Consider the following 25752-nt stretch of genomic DNA (forward strand, 5'->3'; position numbering starts at 1 on the left):
GCCTTGACTACACTGTGAATGGAGCAGGGCCTTGTTATGTCTTTCTTCTTTGGAAAGGTCTCCCTGGCAGGCTAGGCGGAGCTGGGACGGAAACACAGGGTCCCTTCTTCCTCCCCCCCCTCCTTCCCTCCCTCCCCTGTTTTCTTTTCTTTTCCTTGCAGTGCTAAGGATCAAAGCCAGGGCCTGGTGCAGTCTTAGAAAGTGATGTGCTTTTCAAAACCCTACTCTTTTATCTCTTAAAAGTACAAACAGTGTAGAATAATTACAGCGCCCAAACCCCAGCTCACACCCGGAAACGCCCTGAATGGACGGGGAATGGTCAACCTAGGTTGATGGTTTCTCAGGTCTTGGACCAGGGTGTGTCTCTGGATATCAAGTGGCCTTTGAGTCTTCAAAGTTGAATTTTCTGCTTTGAAATGAAACCTTTCCCCTACTCAAGGGCTGGTCTCCCCGTTTCTGGTGTCACAGAGGAGATTCTAAACTACTTTAATGGAGAAGAGCCTAGAGGGGCACAATGTCCCTGTCTGATGTTGAGAGGTCCTTTGTTCTTTAGATACTGCTTTCTGGAGAGAGAGTGGGTGGAGCCAGATGCCTCTGCCCTAGAGAGCGAGAGTTTGCTCCTGGGAGGCAGAGCTCTCACAGGATCGATCCCCCACATGTCTTTGGGTGTTCCAAAAGAAGAAAGACTCCGCTGTGTGTGTAACCTCTGCTGTCTGGAAGCCCACAGCTCTGGGGAGGCCGCGCCTCAAAGCTGTGTGTGTTGCTTTGTTGTGCAACCTGTGTTGTGCTGGATGCTCCAAGCCCTTCGAGGCTCTGTTTGCCTTTTGCAGATGTGGACCCATGTCTACACATGCAGAGCAATAATCTTTCTCGTGTTCCCTGACTCCACTCCTGTAATCCCAGCACTCCAGAGATGGAAGCAGGAGAATCAGGAGTTTAAGGCCAGCCTGGGCTACATGAGACCCTCTTTCAAAACTAGAAACGCAGAAACTAAGAAGGGAAAAAACCACGGAAGGCTCGCCTGTCATGGCTTTAAATCACCTTAAATGAAAGTAGATTGTTTCCATGGGTCAGGATCCCTGTGGCATCCATTTTAATGAATGAATATTTTGGATACACTTCATCAATTAACATCCTTAAAGCGTTACTTGCTGATTATTGCTGTCAGAACGTTCTCTCAAGTGATGCTCAGTGGTTAGACATACGTTTAACTGAGCACTTGTTGTCAATGGAGCTGAGAGGTCAGCCTCAGATCTGGTCCATGGCAGCCCACAAGCTGAAGTCTGAGTCCTCCTTGCCCCTCCGTCTGCCGCGGTGCATACAGGGGCGCAGGCTACCATTCGCCTGTGTTGTACTGTCTTAGCTCTTCCGCTCTGCAACATTCCACACGTCGATGGTGAACATATCCGTGCAGAGGCGAGAAACCTCCGCCAACTGTCCTGTGCCTGACAGTCAGCTCCCAGCTCCTGGGTTTCTGTATTTTATGCATTTTCCAACAAAGGAAAAAGACAGAAACCCACTACATAATGTGAAAAGATTGTGTTCTGTATGTGGTTCGTCATGAAATCTTTGCTGTATGTTTTTGGGAATGACGATTATATGTATATACAGTATGTAAGAGGCTATGCTGTTCAATGTTGCATAAACTTAACAGATTCTCTAGTCTGAATATCTAACTTGTTATTGTAAAATGTGATTTCTCATTGAGAGATTATTTTTCTGTATGTATATGAGAGTATTTTAGGAATCTAACTTAAGTGCATAAACTATAGAAGAAACTTAAAAACATATCCCAGGAGTAGAAATGCGTGATCAGGTCACTTGGGTTCAACCCATCTAAATTTTATTAAAAAACAAATCCAAGTTGAATGTTTAGGAATTCAAAAGTGTGGATTTTTTTTCTGCCTTGCAGGGGATATGTGGTCAGTGAGATGGGTGGAGCCATGATAGAACGAAAGAGATCCTGTAGCCATGACCTGGGATGAGACCATGTTCCACTGCAGGTTAATTCATATGATGCATGTATATTCTGAAGAGACAAACAGCCTGCCTGCCGCCAGACCTGCTGCCACAGACAGTGGGCTCTAGTCAGGAACGTGGCATGGTCAGAGAATTCAGGTGCATTTGGGGAGGCCACGCTGGCTTCAACCTCTCACTGTTTGGAAGCACACAGGGAGGTTGAGCTTGGGTTTTCTAGGTACAGCTGTTTTCAAGTGGAATGAACAGGCATCTGGAAGCTTCCTGGAGGCCCACACTGAGACAGGAGGCCTAACTTCCCTGCTCCACTCTTCCCAGGAAAATATCCAAAGTCTAGGCTACTCCTGGGCACAGCCCTTCTCTACTTGACCACCTCAATTGTTGCTTCAAGTGAACCAGGGAGGGTTTGTGAAACAGTTCTAACCTCACCTTTAACCCCTGCCCCTCGAAAAAGCATAGCAAATGACTTTAGTTAGTGGTGACCTTGTGAGTACAACCTTACCCAGCTGACCAGAAGTGCCTCTCAATAAGAGCTGGCTTCTGGTGGCTCGGGTGAATACTGATTGCTCCTGGAAGTCTAGGGTGCACCGATTAAAAGGAAGTGTGAACACTGGGCCAGCACGTCTCCCAGCATGTTGTGTGTCTTTTCATATGGTCAGCCTAGGCTTCACGGTGCTGGAGGCTCAAGTGGGAGTAATGTTCTGACTGCAGAGGTCCAGGCAGCTTTACTGCAGGGAGCTCCCTGGGCTCCGCAAAGGCTCTCTAACTGTCCCTAGTCCCAAGGTCAGGCCATTCAGAGATCTCTGAAGGCCAACATGCAGACCCACCTAAATTCTGACCCCCTTGACCAGAGACTTCGTTCCTTCTCTCCTGGAATGCTGGTCTTTGGGGCTGGGGTGGTCATAGGCTGTGAGGATGAATCACCCACACAATTGTCCCTTGTCCCAGGTGTTCTGAATGTGTAGAAGAGAAGGTAAGATGTAGGTCCTCCCCCACAGTGCTGGTGAGGTTAGCGAGCCTTTGTGATCTTTGTAGTGGGCCATGAAGCTGGCGGCATGCAGCCCCTTCTCAGCCCTGCCCTGTGCAGTAGAGACCACTTCCAATAGGTGTCCTGTGCATTGTGATACCTACCTGTTGCTAAATAACAGTACTTACAAAATATTATATTGTCTGCTTTATAACATTAATGGAGTTCTAAAAAAGTATTAGACATTATTATAAATTACAGAAAATTCCACACATCTAAGGTTTGCTGATGCAGGGCCACACAGGTTTTTTTTTTTTTGCTGTTGTTGTTGTTTATTTTTGATGTTGGGACACTCTTTTGTCATCTAATTATATGTGAATCTACTCCTTCAGATCAAGGTGACAGGGGTTTTTCTCCTTTCTTTGCAGCAGAGGCAGCACTGGCAGGAACCAGGCCCCTGAATCTAGAGCCTAAGGCCAGTCTCCTTGAATGATTTGATTCTGGGGCCATTTGACCTGTGTGGTTTAAGTCACATAGTTCATGAAAACAAGAAGAGCCAAGCTCACCGGATCGGGCCGAACTCTTTCTGCCTTCATTTCTCTGTGCACGGGATGCTAACAGCCCTGAAGACCGGTGTCTCTTCTCTTCTTAGGTCTGTTTCCCAGAGAGAAGGTTGTAGTTGTACAAGAAAAATGATGCAAAGATAAATCTAAGAAAACAAAACAAGGCAGCCTCCACCTTCTCAACTCTCCTGTGCCCTCTTCAGGTAGCAGACAGACTCCTTGTGCCGTGTATTCCTGAGAGCATGAGACATGCTGAGAATGGCCAGGGTGCCAAAGGCAAAGGCCAGCAAGCCCAGAAAAATACAGGAGAGACAAACCCTCCCGACACCCCCTAGAGAGTCTACACAAGTCTTTCTGGGCGGGGTCACACAAGGTTGGCCTTGAACTCCTGGTCTTCCTGCCTCGCCAGCCCAGGCCTGAGGTCCTAGGCATGCACAACTGGCTTCCGTGTGAGACCTGATGTTCTGCGTATCCAGCACGGTTGTCACTCTGTGCCCCTCACCCAGGGATGCTCAGTTGCCCAAGTCACAGAGCCTTCCCTGCCTTGTTTGCTTGCTCTCTTTCTTGTCAGCTTGGTTTCTGAGGAGTGCATGGGACTGGGCTGTTTGACTCTATATCCATTTATCCCAATTAGTCCCAACTACCAAATGGATGCATTTCGACTTCTATTTTTAAATTTATTATTTTTACTTGGGGGGGGGGCACGGATGCACACACAAGTGCGTTTTACCGGCAGAGGCTGGAGGAGGTGTTTGCAAGCCAACTTGGGCACTGAGTTAGAATTCAGTACCTCTGAAAGACCAATATATGCTTCACCGAGCCATCCTGTATTTTGGTTATTCTGCTTCCCCCCCCCCCCAAGACAGTTTCTGTGTGTAGCCCAGGCTGATCTAGAACTCACTCTGCAGAACAGGTTGACCTCGAACTCAAGAGATCCGCCTGCCCGTCTCCTGAGTGCTGGGATTAAAGGCATGTGCCACTGTGTGCCTTGCTCTGCTTTTAAAGACAGGGTTTTGATAGGTAAACCATGTGAGTGCATCCATCCCTGCCTCGGCCTGTGAGCGTGGGGAGTGCGTGGGTCAAGGGAAGTGGCACATGCCAGGCTGTTTGTGACAGTGTTAGGAAGGGCATTGATGTAAACCTGGGTGTGTGATGTCTGAATCTCAGCACGTGAGAGGCTGCCTGCCTCATGGCCTGACTCATCTAGAGTTCAGGCTGTTGTACTCCACGAGGCTCTGGGAGTCATCTCTGGCAACTTCAAGCTGCAAAGCTCGAAGCATCCCATTATTCATGTGCTTCTTCCAGAGGAAGCAGGCTGAGCCGATTCCCAAGGATGTGTGAGCTCCTCTGTAGCAGGCAGTCTTTGGAGCCTGGGAGTCAGTGCGGAGGCTGTCGGGTCCTCAGGAGCGAGCTGGAGGGGAGTCTGCGGCAAGGAGAGAAAAGCCCAGCAGTGTGGGATGCAGATTCAGCTATGCGTCAGTCCTCCCTTGTGGTAAGAGCCGGGTGTGTGTGTGTGTCAGTGGGGAACCCCGGCAGGTGAGGGTGCCTCTGGCAGCGCCTGGCTCCGGCTCCCGGCCTGGGTGCTCTGGATTCCGACATGTCATCTGGATCCAGTGGGAAGAACCCACCTGTGTGGACTGCCAGGCTGCTGGTGGTGAAGGCAACCGGGAACACGTGGTGAGGCACGCCAGGCCTGGCCAATGCAAGTCATTAGCTGCAGCCCCAGGTCATCAGTGAGTTAGGAGAAGTGCTGGCTCCTGGGGAAGAGGAGTCCTTTGTGCTGTAGTCCTGTTGGGGTCTCTGGTAGGTGGCTGCCAGGCATGATGGGCAGGTGAGGGCACCCGAGCCACGCCGTAGCTCCTAGCCCTGCCCTCGAGGACTTCCTGCCTTTTCTGCCCTTCTTGAAGTCCTCCGTCTTGAGCCCTCTGGAGTAGTCAGGTAAACACTCATGGGAGCGCTCAAGGAGGGGCTATGGTCAGAGAGCTCTGGCTTCTCTAGCAGCCTCAGAGGTAAGCTTCAGGAAGACGTGTTTATGCTGTTCGGCTCTAGGTGGACTGGGAGCATGTCAGGGACACTGGGGGAAGGGACGTGGGACTTGTGTGTAGCCTGGCTGGCTGGAGATGTCCAACCAGGGCTCTGGGCCTCACCTCCTTGGCCACACTATTCTGAGCAAATCCCAAGACTTCCAGGAGCACAGAGTGTAGTCTTGTCAGGGCATCCCATAGTTAGGGGCTGTCAGGACCGAGAGCCTTTTAGTAGGGAGGCCTTTATTATGACTGGTTAGGGACCAGTTCTCAGCTGCCCCCAAGGACATGAGACTTTGCTAGGCAGTGCTAGACTGCATCTGTATCAATGATTTCCTGAGAACAACACACACAAACTGAACTCTCCAGCCCAGGACTGTCTAACCTGGACATTAGAGGGTCCTGAGGGAGGATGGAGACCTGGCGCTGCCCCTTAAAGGACAAGGACCCTCACGCCCTCTGTTCAGGAAGCATTTTATTGTTGCTCCAAGGACAAGAGCTCACACAGCAGACAGTCTCTCAGAGCAACTCCCGCATGGCCTTGCTGAGTTTCTGAATCTTGCTCTTGGCGGACATATCGACATACTTCTCCCCAATGCGGACGATCATCCCGCCCATGATTGACGGGTCAATCTAGGAAAGAAAACAGGTCGCACACATGAAACACAGCGCTCTATCAGACAGGCATCCGGGGGTAGGCAGGGCACCAAGACACAGGTGGGAACTACGCGTTATGTGTAAGCTGGGCTTCAGCACTACCACACTCCACAGTCATGCAGACCCACCTTGACCTCCAGTTTCAGTATCTGGTTTTGACTCAGGAAGCTCTTCAGCACCGTCTTTAACTCCGAGAGAACAGCGTCATCTAGAGGCTGAAAAGGAAGCAAGCATCCTTTAAACAGAGCACTGCAGCACACAGTCAAGGAGAGGGGGACATCACACTGGCTGCGTGTGCATGTGTGGTACATGCAGATGTGTGCATGCCTGTGTGTCGGGGTGGGGGTGGGGCTTAAGGAGTGACCGCACCACAATGTATCTTCTAAGCACTGGTTCTGGGCAGAGGGCTTGGCCACACAAGACCTCCCCCTCCCCTCAAAGCTCCATAGGTGTCCTAAACACTGAACTACAGCCTGGACAAGGCCAGGGGCTGCACACCACAACTACTCCTTGTGTGTATGCATCAAACACTTTCCCCCTGTTTCGGCTGATCTATGTCTTGAGAAGAGAGGCCCGTGTTCAGATCCGGAGCCCGCCCTGTTGAGCTAGGCTTCAGCTTCCTGACATAAAATAAGCACAATTACCATCCAATTTTATCCCTATCTTCTGAGAGCAGTAACACATTACAAGGTCCCCAGCAGACAGCAGCCTCGATAAATGGTGGCGAGTTAACACTTCACTCAGGTGGGCCTGTACACCCAACCCACAGGCTGGACACATTCATCCTAGAACTCAACATGGCATTTAAGACTTCAGGTTCTAACAGGACCTTGAATCACTATTTCACACATCAGTCAGATCCCCACGACTAATCACTAACAGGCCTTCCAAGTGGAAGCTGACAGAGCCCTCACGAGTGACAAGCTATGTCCCCAGTGCAGTGGCAAGAGCCTGCTACTCACAGATGCTGTGGTCACGGTGCACGGCACTTCTCCACGGTGAACACTCATGATGGTGGAAAAGGCAGAGATGATGCCCTGGGTGTTGCCGAGGCGACCATTTTCAGCAAGTAAATCTGGGAAAGTGACAGGAAACTCACTGAGTCACCCAAAGCAATGTCACCTTATAGCCCGAAAATACCATATTCAGAGTCCTTTAAGCATATGAGGGCTGGAGAGATGGCTCAGCGGTTTAGAGCACTGACTACTCTTCCAGAGGTCCTGAGTTCAAATTCCAGCAACCACATGGTGGTTCACAACCATCCGTAATGAGATCCGATGCTCTCTTCTGGGGTGTCTGAAGACAGCTACAGTGTACTTATATGTAATAAATAAATAAATCTTAAAAAAAATATGAATGGGGTCTGGGGAGACAGCTCAGTGGTTATGAGCACTGTTTGTTGTCCCTGCAGAGAACTAAGGTTCAGTTCCCAGCACCCACATGGTGGCTCACAACCACCCATAACTTCAGTTCCAGGAGATCTGATGTCTCTTTGGACTTCCTGGGGCAACAGGTTCTTGCCCCACACTCCCCAAACAGGTATTTAAGAAAAGCCCACTGGGTTATCGCCCACTCACTCATGAGATTGGCCGTCAGCGGAGAGAACTTTTCCTTTTGGGTGATGTCATTTAGGCTTTTCACTTTGATGGTGCGCTTGATGTAGGGATTCAGAACAGCCAGAGATACCTTGGGGTCCTTCAGGAGTTGCTGAAAGTACACACATAACCCCAGCTGCTACACAGTTCTTTGTTCATGACATTACAAGGGATTAATGTCATGTTTTGAGGAACTTCAAAAACACCTTATGAAGTTTCTTACATGCATTTTAAAGAAGGATCCTAAGAATTAAGAATCTGAAGTCTCCATGTATGACATGGCTATCCACTTTTCTCATTCCACCATTCCCAAGTAAACTCAGCCCTTGGGCTCCTGCCTCAGGAGACCCTAACTGTGCCCTCCCTCCTACAGAGCTCCTGGGACAAGCCTAACTTTTGAGAGATGGGTCTGGGAGGATAAAACCCACAACATGTTGGGAATCCATCTTATTCCTGACGCTCAGTAGCCACTGCCGCTTCAGCACTGCCCACCTCAGCGTCAGGCCAGAGCTCCAGGACAAGCAGAGGGGAAACGTGTCCACCTGCTGTCAGCCACTCCCAGCTCCTGGCCAGCATTTAGGCCACTGCCATAGAGTGCTAAGACTTCTTGCTACAACTTTCCCGAGGAGCTGCACAGACATGCCTCTCATGTGCTCTCGAACATCCGGTAGACCGTCAGGGGGGCTCTCATCACATCGCCGCTCCCTCAGACCCTCAGATCTCACGTATGGAACCTCAGACAACTGTCACCCCTTTTTCCTCTATGACTCACTTCTGGGTTTTATCAAACCCAAATCTAAGTAACTAAAAACATGAGGGGGAGGAGGAGGGGGAGGGGGGGGAGAGAGAACACACCTGTGTGGGTCACAGTGAATGTGGTGTGCAGGCCAAAGAACAAGGGCGCCCTACAGCCTTAGAGTTGGTTTTCTCCTTCCACCATGTGAGTCCCAGGAAATGAACTCAGGTTGCCATGATTGGTGGCAAGCATCCTTACCCAGTGAGCCATCTTGTCTGCCTCAAGCCCCAGTCTAATGTCCACCACCGAAATCGCCATCTTGACAGTGAACACGACTGCCTGGCTCAAAGAGAGCAGAACTGCACACCACATGCAGTGCTCACCAGCACAGGGCCTGTCTGTCCATCAGTGCCTCCCCACAGGGGAGAGGCCGAGCCCAGCCAAGCTCCTCGGTATTATCTGCAGACAGGCAGAGAGGGCTAAACTTCTGCTATCAAGTCTGGGCACTAGCTTAAGCTGACAGACTGAGGTGAGCGGCTGCGGCATCCGTGCCGTGGTCTATAAACAGAGGCCACGGTGTTAGCCTGTGGTGCTGTGGTTAGGGGGCCCTTAGGGGCAGCCACCCCTGAAGAAATGGAAGGGGTAGTCTCCGAGTCGAGGCACACTTGGGTTTCTGCTAATTCACAAAGCTGATTTTTCTTTTTGTGTTTCAAGGGAAAATGCAGAGGAAGGTCCTTTTTCAGGCGGCCCTGGGCCTGCTGCCACTGACACGGAGTCCTGACTTTGTGCCACTCTTCCTTCACATCTTGGGACCAAACCCCAGGAAGGGCAAAAGGGCCGGGGCTCAAAGGCCTCGCTGCCCAGGCCGCCGGCCTGAGTCTGACCCCTAGAACTCACAGTGTAAGGGGGAGACTCTGACCTCTGCACCTGCACTGTGCGTGCCTGACACGCCCCAACTCCCGAGAAAGAACATGATGGAAAAAAAAAATTAAACCCAGGATAAGTTCCTAAAGAAACTTTCATGAAGAAAATATAATTTCAATACAGTGACAATATAGTCAAAAGACATAAACTTTATCTTTAAATTCTTTTCTAAAATGGCAAGTGTTCTTGGGTTATATTTTGATTTTCTCTTCTAGCTGAAAAGCTTGGGTTCATGTTAATACACTTATGCATCTCCTAGCTTGTATTACACAAACGTTTCAGAATAATACAGCAGTCTTATTAGTAACAGCATGTCTACAGTAAACTTTTTTTGGCAGTTTCTAGTGGTTCTTTTTATAGGCTGTACCCCGTTAGGATTGCGAACAGGAACAAGCCCAACAGAGAGCTGCTCACCCCCATGCGCAGCAGCTCCTTCTCCACCTGGTCCAGCTTTTTCTCCTTAGATGCAGCAGAGTACAGGGCGGTTGCATAGCGGCCTTCGATGCCATAGACCTGAACAGGGGGCTGGAAACAAGAGTAAGGGGGTGGGGGGAGTGAGACAGCTAAGTCAGGAACAGAATTACCCCCAACTCCAAGACTACATTCCCAATGGGAACTCACAAACTAGGGCCGTCTCCCTGGCCAGGCCCCTCTACCTTTAGCGAGGCAGAGAGGGCAGTGTCCAGTGTACCTCCCAGCTCTCCCTACCTGCAACAGTTAAGTCAAGCTTTGGTGGTGTTTGACTTCAGTGACAATGCTGTCCCTAGGCACAGGAGTTTAGTACTACAGAAGGCAGTTGTGAAGATAAGTGGAGCAGGGGGCAGCGTGTGAGAAGTGTACATGTGGATGGGTCCGTATCACCGTCATGGTGTTTTATGACATTCTCAGGAGGAATAAAATGGCTCCACTCACAGAGGCTGAGGGAATTCTGTGCTGTTAATAAGCATAGCGTGTGTTGCTGAAGTTCCACCAAATGTCCCTAGAGCAGTGTGTTCTGCTATTCCTGAGGGGAACGGTAGGGTAGTGCAGATCACTGGCCTAGGTGCCCGAGAGCACACAGCAGCCCAGGGTATCTTCAGATTCTGCCGTGCATGAATTAGTAATAAGGAACTACAGAAGAAATGCACACGCAGTCATACTTCAATCTGTATTGGGCCAGAGGTCAGTCAAGACTTCTGGCTTACAAAGGATAGGCCAGCAGACCTCTGCAATCAGCGGTGAGACTCTTGGTGCCTGGAACGGTACCTGTCAGCACTGATTCTGCTTGGGGAAATAGGGTGCAGGCTGCAAGCATGCCTCAAGAACAACACGGAGCTGCCACAGAGTAGCAACCATGGGAGAATCTAGGCACCTCACTTTCTTCTGTTACAAACAGTTCCTTCATAAAGAGAATGAAAGGCTAGCTTATCTATGGAGGATTACTAGGAAAAACAATTTAAGAGTCTATTATACACATACAGTGTGTGTGTGTGTGTGTGTGTGTGTGTGTACACACCACATGTGGAGGACAGAAGACAACTTTCAGGTCTGTCTTTCCTTTCCCACTATGGGTTCCAGGAATCAAACTCACACTCTCAGGCCTGCCATCACCAGCCTTTACCTGCTGAGCCTTCTTGCTGGGCCCAAACAAGTTATTTTTAGAACATTGAAGACTAGGGTTGAGCCCACCCTGTGGTGTGACAGGCGCCCACCAGCATCGTCGGCACCCACGGCACTCATCTGAGAACTGCTACCCTTGCAGACCAAGGTTAGTAATTACACACCTCACCATATTTCTGTTCAACTCACTCTCTCATTGCTTTCCAAACACACACACACACACACAGAGAGAAATAAGTAAGCTGACATACCCTTACAAGCTTGGAAAAGGGCCTGACCACAGACGTACTGAAGCTCCGAACCTTTAGAACAAAAGAAAAAAGATCAGACAGGGTTTCTGCATTCGCTTAGCAATGGGTTAAAATAATCTAATCGAATAGTTGCATATGTAATTCCTTTCTATCATCACATAGGTTATATGAGTGGGAGCTGCTCTTTATTATACACTCCCTATTGAGAATCACCCCAAAATCCCTTCAGAAACTGCCTTTCCATCACCCCCCCCGCCCCCCGGCAGCTGAGAGAGAAAAAAACGGTAAATTTTTCAAAATAATTAAGAGCTTTATCACATTTGGGAAAAATGCTTTATGAAAGAGGATTTATATTTACCTCACCTTTGAGAAAAACTTTAATGAACATAATTAGAGTCCAGCCTTGATTCAAGCAAACCTGCTTGCTTAGGAACTGAAATGCTATCTAAGACCAAAGATCTCTTGATACAGCACCAGGCTTCAGGCACTGTGTCTGTCGCTGGAGAAGCCTAGAATCCAGTTTAAAAAGCATTTTGCGAGGGCACAGGTCACCGTCGTATACTTCCCTCTCTAGAATGTACTCGATTAGAACTGGCTATGAGGGTTAAAAAACTTTCTAACGCCTTGGTAATAATTCTGTATGGTGCAGATGAAAATTATCACGGCAGATGATCCAGGCACGTATTTTTTTCCCCACCTAATTCCAGGTTCTGTTGGACCTGGCCTGTTGCAATCTCGCCATCACTTTCTGGCTGCCGGCCAAAGGGGAGCCGTTTAACCCTTTCTCCCTTCTTTATAAACACAGGGAACACTCAAAATCCTAAGCAGCAGCCAGCCCCGACAGGTTTACCAACAAGGACAGGCATGTGCTTTCCCCAGTTCTCTCTCCCAGGTCTTTGCCAGCTGCTCGGCTGCGCAGTGAGTCCTGGATGTCAAGGTCAAGACAGAGACATCCGTGCCCACTCCCCACGGGGACGAGACGCGGATCCGCCCCATGCTTCCGCAGTCGCCGGGCCCCACGACCCTGGGCGGGCGGCCTGACCCTTCAGCCACGGCCTCCCACGCGGCGATGGGAGCCGGGGGCCGGCAACCCCGGGAGGGACTCTCCCGCCAGCTTCTACCTGTCGGGACAGCCCGGACGCTGCAGGCGCGGCCATCTTCTCCCGGGCGGCTGTAGGTCAAACCCAAGTGAGCCTACGGGCGCCAGGGCGCACGCGCGCGCCGGCGTGATCGCTCGGCTTTCTGGGAAATGTACGCGTCTGGAGCCCGGGAGTGTGGGTAAGCAACTCTTGCATGCTGGGAGTTGTAGTCCATGCCTGCCGCGGTCGGGCTGGACTCTTGAATCGGAACCAGATCTGAAAATTAAATCTGAAATTAGGTTTAGATTTAGATTCTTTGCACATGCAGCGTCAACATCGTTGCCTCGTCTAGAACCTGCCAAAGTGTGCTGTGGCAATGCTTCAGGCTTTACTTAAAACAAAAGCCACAAGCGAACCTACCTGGGGCGCACTTCTGGCCATATTTTGAGCACATAGAACAGTTGACAGGTGTGTTTGTGCTTTCTTTCTTATTTTTTCTTTTTTCTTTTTTCTTTCTTTCTTTCTTTCTTTCTTTCTTTCTTTCTTTCTTTCTTTCTTTCTTTCTTTTTTTTTTTGTTTTGTTTGTTTTTTTTTTTGTTTTTCGAGACAGGGTTTCTCTGTCTAGCCCAGGCTGTCCTGGAACTCAGAAATCCACCTGCCTCTGCCTCCCAAGTGCTGGGATTAAAGGCACGCACCACCACTGTCCGGCTTGTGTTTGTGCTTTTTATACACACAGATTCACAATCTATATATAATCTAGCACCTTGCTTTTTACCTTAATATGAGGGAAAATGGATACTGAGTTATATGGGTTGCAAATATATTCTTTTAGAAATTGTTTTATGTGTCTGAGTGTTTTCCTGCATATATTTATGTTTACCATGTGTACCCGTTGCCTTGGAGTCCAGAAAAGGACATTGAGTCTCTTGGAGCTGGAGTTAGAGGCAGTTGTGAGGTGCCAGGGGGTGCTGAAACTGAGCACAGGTCCTCTGCAGGAGCAGCCAGTGCCCAACCGCTGAGCTGTCTCTCCAGCCTCAGGAATACATTTTGTATAATCAATTTTCTAAGTTATGGCACTTTAATAAACATGGCCATAGCTGCAGAATAACCTACTTTGATTCTATAACTTAACCATTCTGTGACTTTTCAACATAACTCACATTACTTTAATACACATCTGAGTATCTTTAGATATACTTTTTTCATAATTTGGATTTTTTTTTTTTTGGCTTTTCGAGACAGGGTTTCTCTGTCTAGCCCTGGCTGTCCTGGAGCTCACTCTGTAGACCAGGCTGGCCTCAAACTCAGAAATCCACCTGCCTCTGCCTCCCAAGTGCTGGGATTAAACGCCCGGCTCATAATTTGGATTATTTCAAAGGTAGAATTTAAAAGTTGATTGAGCAGCTTGACAATTGAGCATGAGCACTGGGCACATGAAGCAGAGCTACTTCTTTCCAGCTTGCACTCTCACTGGATGTGCTTCATGGATACTTCCGATTTGCGCCATTGCTGCAAAATGCTTTTATGTAAGCGTATTCAGCACCGAGCACATTTTATGGAACTGCGCATGTGTAGACAGCTGTTTTAGATCCCAAGACTCAACAAAGTATCAAAAAAAAAAAATCAACCTGTTTGCCTTCACAGGCTGTACTGGTTAGTTTTTCAACTTGACACAAACTAGAGATACCTCTGTGAATTAGACAGAAACCTCAACTGAGAAACTGCTTCTGCCAGGTGGCCTGTAGGCAAGTCTGTGGACCATTTTCTTGGTTAATGATTGATGTGGGAGGACCCAGCCCACTGATGGCAGTACACCCAATGGCAGGTAGCAAGGGCAGGCGACCCTTGGGTTGTATATGAAGCAGGCTGAGCAAGCCCTGGCAGGAAGCCAGAGAGCAGTGAGTAAGTAGTGGGTCTTTGCTTCAGTTACTACCCTCACGTTCCCACTTTAGCTTCTTTGTTGACTCCCCATCTAGGATGAACTGTTACTTGGAAATGAAGTTGAAACAAATCCTTTCCTTCCCCCCAAATTGTTCCCCTCCCTCCCTCCCTTCCTCCCTCCCTCCCTCCCTCCCTTCCTCTCTCCATCTCTGTCTCTCTCTGTCTGTCTCTGTCTCTGTCTCTGTCTCTGTCTCTGTCTCTCTCTCTCTCNTCTCTCTCTCTCTCTCTCTCTCTCTCTCTCTCTCTCTCTGTGTGTGTGCATCCGTGTGTGTAGCTCTGGCTGTCCTGGAACTCACTCTGTAGACAAGGCTGACATGGAACTCAGAGATCTGCCTTTGCCTCCGAAGTGCTGGGATTAAAGGCGTGCGCCATCCCTAACCAGCTTGTTCTGTGTCTTAGCACAGCAAAAGAAACCAAAGTAGAATACAAGCTTTGTACTCTATGTAAAATCAAACCATAACATTGTATTTTCCTGAAGTATAGCTACATGCAAGTTTACAAACAATTTGGGTTTCAATAAATAGAAAAATTTAAAAGTCCCAGGCTCAAATACACTTGGGAAATTCTAGATGCACTGACTTTTGTAATGTACTGTAGGTTTGCCCTGTGGCAATGCTGTGCCTTCTTGTGCATCTTCATTCCACTCTAGCTCCATGCATGCTCTAAAATGGCAGTTGATGGTTGTTTGAATTTCAAGGTTTGAGTTTCAGACGACCCTCAGGTGTAAGTGGGCCTGCGGTGTCTGTATTTTCTAGGAGGTGAAACAGACTTAGATTGTTTAAAATTTTGTTACATTGTCACAGTTAAGGCTAATAGAATGAGTCATACTCGCACAAGGGCAGGGCTACCCTGGGAGAGAAGCCCAGATATTTAAGACTGTACTTGTTTTGTTTTATGCTTCCCGTTCAGGACAACTATTGATCGCTGTTTTATCTTCTGCACAGAGACAGTCACAGAAAACAGCGACATGGCATCGTGAGACAGTGAATGGTACACGTATGTGTCTTATTTATTATTATTGTGTGTGCATGGGATGCACTTGCCACAAGGTGAATGTCAAAGGACAGCTTGTATATTTCTCCTTTCCCTATGCCTTCCTGTGGATCCTGGAAATCAAACTCATGTGATCAGGCTTTTTTTTTTTTTTTAAATATTTTATGTATATGAGTACACCGTAGCTGTCTTCATACATACCAGAAGAGGGCATCAGGTCACATCATAGATGGTCGTAAGCCACCATGTGGTTGCTGGGATTTGCACTCTGGACCTCTGGAAGAGCAGTCAGTGTTCCTACCCATTGAGCCATCTCTCCAGCCCCTGACATAAGTCTTAAAATTTAGTGACTTGCTCTTTAATTCAGAATGAACCATTTTGAAATTACAGTACTTAGAAAGCCCAGATAAAAAGATTAGAGTTACAGGAGCAATTCTCATCGTTCATTCCCAGAGACCCAGGGGAGGGTTCATGCACTAGTTCACAGTACCCTCACTTAGAGAAACAAATCTATCCAAAAACAGGGGAATGGCTTACTTGGAATGCTATATTACACAGCCATGAAAGTGAGGTTTTCAAGCTAGGCATAGTGGGGTGCGCCTGTGACTCCAGCACTCAGTGAGCAGAGGCAGGCAGAGGTAGCCAAGTTCAGCTTGTTCTCCTTGGCAGGCTCTGGTCCAGTCAGGCTATCCAGGGTCAGCCAGACAAACAAACAAACAAACAAAACCCTAAATAAGTAAATCAGACTTACAAAAATTATCTCATGACACACACAAAAGATCTAAGTACACACATGAAACATGTACGAACTGGGCTGGAGAGATGGCCCAGTGGTTAAGAGCACTGACTGCTGTTCCAGAGGTCTTGAGTTCAATTCCCAGTAACCACATGGTGGCTTACAACCATCTGCAATGGGGTCTGATGCCCTATTCTGCTGTGTCTGAAGAGAGCAGTAGTGAATTAAAAAAAAGAAAAGTACAAACCACATTCTATAATTCCTTTACACCCTAGTTTCCACACAAATTCCCCTTGCCTGGGCATCTGTCTGTAGAATTCATTGCAAGCATGGTATTTATTTAGGACAAGAGTGAGGAAGGTTTTGCCCTCTTGGGCTGGAGAGATGGCTCAGCATAAGAGAGCACTGACTGCTCTTCCAGAGGTCCTGAGTTCAACTCCCAGCAACCACATGGTGGCTCACTGGGATCTGATGCCCTCTGCTGGCATGCAGGTGTACATGCAGATAGAGCCCTAACATACATAAATCCTCAGGGAGAGGACTCGGGGAGCGTTTACATTATCTATGGATTCACGGCAGAATACAGTGCTTTCTGGTGCTTCCTTTGTTTTGTTTATGAACTGGCACAAGCCTCTTACCACAGTCCTTGCGTCTTGCAGGGTGGCAGCCTGCGTTAAAGAAGTTCTTTCACACAAGATCTCTCTCTTTAAAGCCCCAGAAAAAGCAAATGACTTCTGGGGCTTTTGCACAAGTCTTACGGTTTGCAGAGATTGTGTGTTGGAAACTGAGCGGGCAATGAACAAGAGAGAAGGCATTACCGCCATATGAATTTAAACTCTTTAACCTTAAGATCTGGAACATGTGCTCAGAGGAAAGGGACGGTCAATCATTTAATAGGAGTTGGTGGCGAGAGTGGAGACTCGGCCCAGCGGTTAAGACCTTGTGCTGCCTTGCAGAGGGCATCCCCACCCCCACCCCGTTCAGTTCCCAGCACTCATGTCTGCATTACCGAGCTGGAGCTCCGGGGGATCTGACGCCCTCTTCTGGACTCTTTTGGCACTTATGTGCTCACAAGGACATAGCCACACATAGGCATACTTGCATATACAAGGGGGTGGTTTTCTGTTTGTTGTTTTTATTATTCAAGACAGAGTTCCTCAAACTCAAATAGATCCACATTCTGAATGCTCACGGGGGTGTGAGCCACCACCCCCAGCCTGATTTTTTTTTTTTTTTAAACTGTGTAGCCCTGTTTGGGCTGGAACTCTCTACACAGACTACACTGACGTCAGACTCATAGAGAGCTACTTACCTCTACCTCTGCCTCCAGAACACACGCAACACCCTACCTCACCAGCATTCACGTAATTTTTAATTAATTAATTCATTTTGTTAATTAGAAAAGTTTAGTGGTTTTTTTTTTTTTTTTTCCCCCTGAAACTCGATCTCTCGGATCTGCAGAGTGGCCGATAGAGGGTCTTGAGTTTCACCACCCTGTGGTTCAGGCTTGTTCTCCTCATCTCTGGGCGTGAGGTTGAGCCCACCTTGAAGCTGCTACCTGCTCAATGTTCAAGGTCACCACAAGGAGCCTGGTAGCAGGTTTCTGCAAGATGCTTCAGACACTAGAGGGCGCCATCGCTTTATGTTGCAAACGAGTCTTTCTAGAGCTTTCTGGGTCCAAAATGCAGTATCTGGCTCACTTTAGCCAGTGAGAATCATATGATTGTGAAACGAACAATCCCGATAGGTCCAGTCACAACCTCTGCCTCCAGAGTCGTAGAACCCCCCCCCCCCCGAAACCATCTTAGCTGGTCCTTGACTCTCAGACCTCCCATAGCAACCCAGGTCTTGCTTCACTGGTAGGCTTCTGACTTAGAAGCCATAGCCCTTTGTTGGGGAGGGCGGTGGGGTGGGGTTAGGTCAGGAGGGGAGCGCTTCTTTCTCCTTTGGGAGAATCTTATTCTGGAAGCCGGTAGAGTCAGAAGGAGCAAACGAAGGATGCAGAGCAGAACCTTCTTTGGCCCCTGGTTTGAGTCACAGCATTGATCTTGAAAGGAAAGCCAGGGCTGTCAAGCTTGCTTGTGCAGTGCCTGAGAGACCTGAGGAGACCTGCTCTAGGGTCTGGCCATGATTGGTTGTGCTCGGTGGCATGACCTAGGCCTCTGTGTCTTAAACCATTTCTGTGTCTCAGGTTCCGTCTGTGGGGAATGGAAATATCATAACAGGAGGTAGCATGTCACAGCCTGGAAGGCACGGGGAGGGGCCTGCTACTCTCACCTTGCACACGGGGGTTTTCTATTTGTTGTATTTCCTGTAGAGGGGAGACGAGCACAAACCCAACAGGGGCCATTTTAAATGCAAGATTAACATGTTATTTCCTCCCTTCACTGGGCTGTGGCTCAGAACTTGGAAGAGATGGCCGTGAGACCCTTTGAAAGTGGGGCACAGTTCCTGTTAACACCAGTTCCACTTGGGAAGGGGCCTGATTGTGGGGAGGCCTGACGTGGGTCAGAAGCACGTGTCCTTTGCAGAAACTTCCCGAGTGATGCTCTGAACCAACCTGCAGTGGGACAGCTTGGTAAACAAGCAAGGGTCAAAGAACAGTATGAGGGTTCAGTGGGCACAGGCGCTTGCCGCCAAGCCTGATGACCCAAGTTCAATCCCCGGGTTCCAAACGGTGGAAGGAGAACTGACTCACACAACAGACAAACAAACAAGCAAACAAACAAACAAGCAAACATTGTTTTGGAGACAGGGTTTCTGTGTGTAGCCCTGGCTGTCCTGGAACTCACTCTGTAGACCAGGCTGGCCTCGAACTCACAGAGATCTGCCTGCCTGTGCTTCGGGAGTGCTGGGATTGAAGGCATGCACTACCATCACCCAGCTACAAACAAACTTTGTAAGGTCATTTACTTGGGAAGAGAATTGGGGGTGAGGTGGGGAAGGAAGGAGTGATGAGGAAGGAGCGTGTATGTCTGTATGTCTGGTAAACAACCATGAGAACTGCTGAGCCTCGTAGGAGTTAGGTGTGAAAAAGACAGTAACAAGGTTTTCCTTTAGTTGTAAGAAACAGTGAATGGTGTTGAGAGGGACACACGTGTTCACACTCACAGGGAAGCCTTCCAGAGGGACCCAATGTGGAGACGTCTGACTCTGAAATGGCCCAGTGTAGAGACAGGACCATTTGGATGCCGAGGTGGGGCTGTGCCGCAGGAGCAGTTGCTGGTCAGGTTTGGCAGCGGAGTATTCTTTTGTTTGCTTTTAGTCCTTAAAGGAGAGCTCATTTTGGGATATCAGGGGAACGAGGCTGGAACATGATGCAGGGGATTGACAGAGAAGATACACTGGTCACTGCTGACAGCACGGGGAACAGCCTCAGTAGAAGGTATGAGGCTAAAGGAGGCTTTAATACCCCAAGGTTTAAAGCCTGACCAGTCTAACTCAGAGAATGAGTTAGGGTGACCTTGTGGCCCTGTGACCCGGGAGCACTAAGCAGCTGCCTAACATCCACTCAGGTCCTTCTGGGGAGAGACAGAGCTGCTAGCAGCCTCTGTGGGCTTTTTATTTGATGGCAGACCAGCAGAACTGGGGAGAGCACCATCTAGTTTGAGATTTCAAGCAACAAAAGGACTATTAGTGGGGGAGTTTTCAGAGACCAAGACAAGATCTGCAAGGAACAGCAGTTTAGACCTTTTGTACGTGTCTGGAAAGGGGACAGAGGGTCCCACCCCCACCCGCCGCCCCGATCCATTGCTTTGTTCCTTTGTATTGGCATGAATTCACAGAGGAACATTCAGTGTGCACTAGGAGATCGCAGTCGATCTTCCAGGGAACAGGCTAGCAACCAAGAGCCGCCCACCTCCGGGGAGCTGTCAGCAGATTCTTTTGAACCAGTTTCAGTTTTGAAAATCACCTTTTGTTGTGAAGGAGGACGGCACAGCGTGTCCCCTCATGTGAGTGTGTGCTGTCACGATCTATACAATCTATGGACTGTGGCGGCGGAGACAGGTGGGTCTGTGGAGCTCACTGACTAGCAAAATGGAGTGAGCTCCAGATTCAGCCAGAGACCCTGTCTCAAAATACAGACGGTGACAGAGGAAGGCATTGCTCTATGGTTGCCACAAGTATATATACAGACACCTGCATATACATGTGCAAGTACACACATGAACACCGAAAACCACACCACATACACACACACACACTCTCTTTCTCTCTCTCTCTCTCACACACACACACCTTTCCTTCCTCCTACATTAGGAGATACTGCGTTGGCAGTGGTGGCACACACCCTTGATTCCATTCCAGCACTTGGGAAGCAGAGGCAGGTGAGTCTCTGTGAGTTTCAGGACAGCCTGGGCTACACAGAGAAACCTTGTTTCAAAATAATAATAATAATAATAATAATAATAATAATAATAATACAACCTAAGAAGACACACTGCATAGAAGCTAGTCTACCATCAAAATGAGCCAGCCCTAATTTTACAAGCTCTGAGTTTTCTTGACTATGTCTTTAAATTTGTAGGACTTCTTCCTACACCTGAGTCCCAAGCCGACAGCAGCTCCTGTCACATCTTGGCAACCAATGGAGGCAATGAGGGAGGAAAAGAAAGATAAAACCAAATCACCCCAGCAGTCAGACCACCACTGCATAGCTCTCAAGTGGTTGTTTATCAAAAATAAAGTCTGTACCGTCTTCCTGCACTGAATCAAATCGGTCCACTTGTGATTTGTGGCACCGACACTCACCTTGGAACCAATTCTTGAAGCGCGTGTGTTTTTCTTACTTATGTTCCAATCCTTACGGTTAGTCAAGAATATTCTCAAAGTAATCTTTCATCAGTCAGTCCTGCCTTCGGATTGAAAATACTCTGTGGAACCTGAAGCATTACACAGGCCCACCCAGCAGATGGATGGGGACCGACTTGATAGGCTTTTTTTTTTTTTTTTTAATTAATATTGAGTTTGAATATCTAAGAACCGGGCAGGGGTTAGACCAGCCCTGGGTTAGCTAGGATGAAAGTGTGCTACCTTGTTTGCTTTGAGAAAATAGCAGTAGTCTGTTGCTAACCAAAAATACAGCAGGGTTAAAACGCTCAACATGTAACACGATGATGTTTGTTAAGTAACTAGGTGTTTATCTTCACACAGTAGGTCCGAGGAGGCCTGGAGAAATGGTTAAGAGCACTTGTTACTCTGGCGGAAGAAGTTTGTTCCTGACACCCACACGGGGCAGCTCAGGATCATCTGTAACTTCAGCTCCAGGGGATTGGACATACTCTTCTGGCTTCTGTAGGAGAGTGTCCACAGACAGAAGGATGGACAGATAGACAGATGGACAGATGCGCTCTCTCTCTCTCTCTCTCTCTCTCTCTCTCTCTCTCTCTCTCTCTCACACACACACACACACACACACACACACACACACACCACATACATACACACATGGACACAGACACATCCCAAAGTTAAATAAATCCTAGAAAGCCGCCATCTGCTGATGGTGGCAGATCTCAAACAGTGGCTTTCTCTCAGCCTCTGCGTTTGGAGCATGGGTCTCATATCTCTCCGCTCCTCCGTGTCCCCTGAGTTCCAATCTCACGTTGCGTTGCTCATGCTTTGGAATCTCTTCAGTTGACATCAGCAGTTTCCCCTCAGGAACACTGAGAAGGAGCAGCAATGCAAGGAACGGTGCGTGGCTGCTTAATCCACCCCTGGCTCTTCGCCCCACACTTTAGCCATCGTCATAGTTTGTCATCCCTTTAAGTTACTCTTAAGGTCTCTCCATAAGCCTAGGGCTGGCAGTTCTAGGTGCTGGGCTCTGAATCTCTAATTTCTCAAGTTCAGTGCTGTGCTGGCTGGTTTATGTCAACAGGACACACGCTAAAGTCACCTGAGAGGATAGAACTTCAGTTAAGAAAATGCCTCCATAAGGTGGGGCTGTAGGTGAGCCTGTAGGGCATTTTCTTAATTAGTGATGGACAGGGGACATTGTGGGTGGCCAGAAAGCAGGCTGAGCAACCCAAGAGGCTCAAGGCAGGAAGCAGCACCCCTCCATGGTCTCTGCTCCTATCTCTGGGTTCTGGCTTTGTTTGGGTTGTCTTGACTTCCATCAGCGGTGACCAGAGATGTGGAAGCGTAAGCCAAGTAAACCCTTTCCTTCTCAAGTGGCTTTGGTCAAGGGGTTTCATCACACAAGTAGTAAGCCCAGATCAGGCAACAGCTGGGGTTTGTGTCTTGCAGTTTCCAGAGGCATTCCACGGAGTATCTGAATGCAGATTTCCCGCTGGAAGCTCTGGCGAAGGAGCTGATGATGGGATCTAAGAGGCCCTAGTTTATCTGTGTGTATGTTTGTGTGTGGAGGCCGAAGGCCAGTGCTAGGTATTTTCGTCTGTCCCTGTCTACCTTAGGTTTTGAGACAGGGCTCCCAAGCTGTCTGATTGGCTTCATTGGCTGGCCAGCAAGTCTCTAGGATCCTCCAGTCTCTGCCTTTCAGCAGCATGAGTGTGTGTGAGTGAGTGTGTGTGAGTGAGTGTGTGTGCGTGTGTGTGTGTGTGTGTGTGTGTGTGTGTGTGTGTGTGAGAGAGAGAGAGAGAGAGAGAGAGAGAGAGAGAGAGAGAGAGAGAGNGAGAGAGAGAGAGAGAGAGAGAGAGAGAGAGAGAGAGAGAGAGAGAGAGAGAGTGTGTGTGTGTGTGAGTGTGTGTGGGCTGAGCCTGGCTTTTCACATGAGGGCTGGGGATGTGAGCTCAGGTCCCCATGCTACACAAGTCCATTACCTATTGAGCTTTCTCCTCATCCTTGGAGTCCCCCATTTTAACCGGGTACCCCATGCGGTTCTGGCATACCACCTGGCCTGTTCTTTGAAAATGTGTGAGGACCATGTGTTTGGGTTTACCTTGCTTAAAGCTTCAAAAACTGGCAGGTGGTGGTAGCCTGGGTTGCTAGTAACATCATGGAACCAGCTTCCCGCAGAATGTCTCTAGACCCCTGGTCTTTAGTCACAGTGCTGGGTTTTGGGATGGGACACGAGAACAGGGTGATGATAGAAATACAGCCAGTATCCGTGGAAATGAAGTGTGACAAACCCTTCCTCTATTCGATCTCTTCTCTCCTTCCTTCCTCTCTCTCTCCCCCTCTTCCCCTTTAAGGATAGGGAGCACCTGCCCTTCTCCAAGCTCCCAGCACCTTCTAGGAACCATCACTTCAGATCTGTTTATTCATTTCAGGCTCCCAAAGCCTTTGTTGGCTACAGAGGCAGCCGTCCCTGTTTTATAGACAAGGAAATGGCGGCTTAGACAGCTCAGTTTTCACACTCAAGACCCCAGGGCCAGCCTCAGCCCCAGCCTCACCAGGGGCTACAGTGCAGGCTCTGGCTGGGCCGTTTGCTTCAGGGTGCCAGAATATTGACCGGTGCCAGGCAGCTGGTGGCTCGGGTGCTCAACAGCCCATTTTCTGATGTCAATTTGTTATTTAACTTCAACCTTCTGAAACCGTGCCCTTCATGGTCCCAGCCTCGCACAAAGTCGCAAACACCACACAGAATGTACCAAACACAGCCGGGAGCGCATTTCCAAAGCACGTTTGTTTGTTTGTTCGAGGAAAGCTAGGCGGGGTTTTTTGAGAAATATCCTTGGGGCAAAGCAGTTAGAGCTGCTACCAAAGTCTGTGGCCCGGGGTGTCCGTTGAACCAGGGGAACCGGGGGTTGTGAGGCCTGAATCTGGCAGTGGAGGTCAGTCAGGGAACTCCAGGGCTCAGCTACAAGTGCAGGCTGCAGGTTCCCCCTAGTAGCCCATATTTCTTTAAAAGATATCCCCGTCACACACGTTTAGCCATTTTAAATCGCATTCTGATAAGTTAATGTCATTTCAACTTGTCTATTTTAGTGAGCTATGATTCATGTATCATAAAATTTATGTATTTTATTGTTTTTTTTTCTTTTTTTCCCCCAGGGCTTGGGGTTGGAATGCTGAGACTCGGTGCAGTGCATGCTGGGTAAGTGCTCTACCACTGAGTCACACTTCCTCGCCCCTGTATACTCTCTTAAAGTGAATTTTGAGATGGCCTTTGTTTGCTTGTTTGTTTGTTTGAGACAGAATCTCAGTATATAGACCCAGCTGGCCTCAAACTCAACAGAGAGCTACCTGTCTTTGCCTACCCACTGCTTGGGTTAAAGACATGGGCTATTATGCCTGATATCAGTTGGCTTTTTTTTTTTAAAGAGATTTATTTATTTATTACATGTAAGTACACTGTAGCTGTTTTCAGACACACCAGAAAAGGGGATCTGATCTCATTACAGATGATTGTGAGCCACCATGTGGTTGCTGGAATTTGAACTCAGAAGAGCACTGACTGTTCTTCCAGCGGTCCTGAGTTCAAGTCCCAGCAACCACATGGTGGTTCCCAACCATGTGTAATGAGATCTGATGCCTTCTTCTGGTGTACTCATATAAATAAATAAATCAAATAAATAAATCTTTAAAAAATTATTTTAAGTGATTCAAGATAAAAATCGATAGCTGGGCTTTAAATTTTTCTCAATTTTCTTCATTTAGAAAGCCCCAACTTCAAAAGAACTCATTTATGTCAACTGGATGATGGTCGAGTGGCTTTATTTATAAAAATTTGATTTAGGAAATACAAGGGATATCTTGAATTATATTGTGCCAATGCACAATGGTTGTTCAGTGGTACAATATACATACATACATATATATAATATATATTTCATCTAATATGTATGTAATATATATTATAAAAATACAATAAAGAAATTAATGGCTCGGACTGTGGGAAAAGGAGAAATGGCATTGGAACCAGGCGATGCGTGGTCTGAGTTGCTTATTGACGGAGTGAAGGCAGATCACCCATAGGCTGAGACGGGGCTCCAGTCATGCCTGGGAGCCCGCAAACTCAATCCCCCTGTGTTGGCAGAACATGAAAGGTAAAGATTAGCTTCTAAACCGGTGGCATTTGTTAATCCATGGAACAGGTTTGTGACCCAAAGGTCCACACAGGCTTTTGAAGGCACAAGTGTTTCGGTTTCCCCAGCAGCACCTGTGGAGGGGTTCAGGAGGAGAGTCGTGGCTTCTGCAGATGCGGGTCACGGTCACGCTGGCTCTGTGTAGAAACTCAGCGTCTCCCCCCCCGCCCCCCCCGTTCCAAAACTCCCTTTTCTTTTCATATTCAAAGAGTTAATATGAACTTTTTCTTTTGACAAACTAGAGGATTAGTGTTGGATTAAGTATTTATCAAATAAATTCTGCTGGTGGCAGGTTTGCTACCCACCTCAATGGTTTATGTTCCCGTGTGAAACACACACGCACACACGCACGCACAGAGCCTTTATATTTTCATATACCATAATCAGCATAACAGCTGGGCTACTGCCTAAATTCCACTGCTGATAGAATCTACCTCCCGCCGATAATTCTGAGTTACAATTTACTAAATTCTGTGTTCTGTGTTGGCTGCCCTGGACCCAGGGGGCTGTCCCACTGGGCTGCACTCTCCTGTCTCCTTCACCTGACACCCATGCCTCTGTCCTCCCCTCTGCTCAGGCATGGCATGGCATGGCATCTCTCTTTCTCTCTTCTCCACACTTCTTCTTTCTTCTTCTTCTTCTTCTTCTTCTTCTTCTTCTTCTTCTTCTTCTTCTTCTTCTTCTTCTTCTTCTTCTTCTTCTTCTTCTTCTTCCTCCTCCTCC

The 25752-nt window shown here is 48.2% G+C and overlaps 1 protein-coding gene across 1 annotated transcript; it reads right to left on the reverse strand.

Annotated features, from left to right (window-relative positions):
* Nucleotides 1–5986: 5986 nt before the first annotated feature.
* Atp5po (ATP synthase peripheral stalk subunit OSCP) lies at nucleotides 5987–12518 on the reverse strand. The gene is made up of 7 exons (XM_021209844.2): nucleotides 12415–12518; nucleotides 11294–11344; nucleotides 9858–9968; nucleotides 7766–7895; nucleotides 7151–7263; nucleotides 6317–6403; nucleotides 5987–6164 (listed from the first exon to the last, which is right to left on the reverse strand). The coding sequence occupies exons 1-7, from the start codon at nucleotides 12448–12450 to the stop codon at nucleotides 6051–6053; spliced, it is 642 nt and encodes a 213-aa protein (XP_021065503.1). The 5' UTR covers nucleotides 12451–12518; the 3' UTR covers nucleotides 5987–6050.
* Between the last annotated feature and the right edge of the window lie 13234 nt (nucleotides 12519–25752).

This window comes from Mus pahari, chromosome 12, assembly GCF_900095145.1.
Source record: "Mus pahari chromosome 12, PAHARI_EIJ_v1.1, whole genome shotgun sequence".
NCBI lineage: Eukaryota > Metazoa > Chordata > Mammalia > Rodentia > Muridae > Mus > Mus pahari.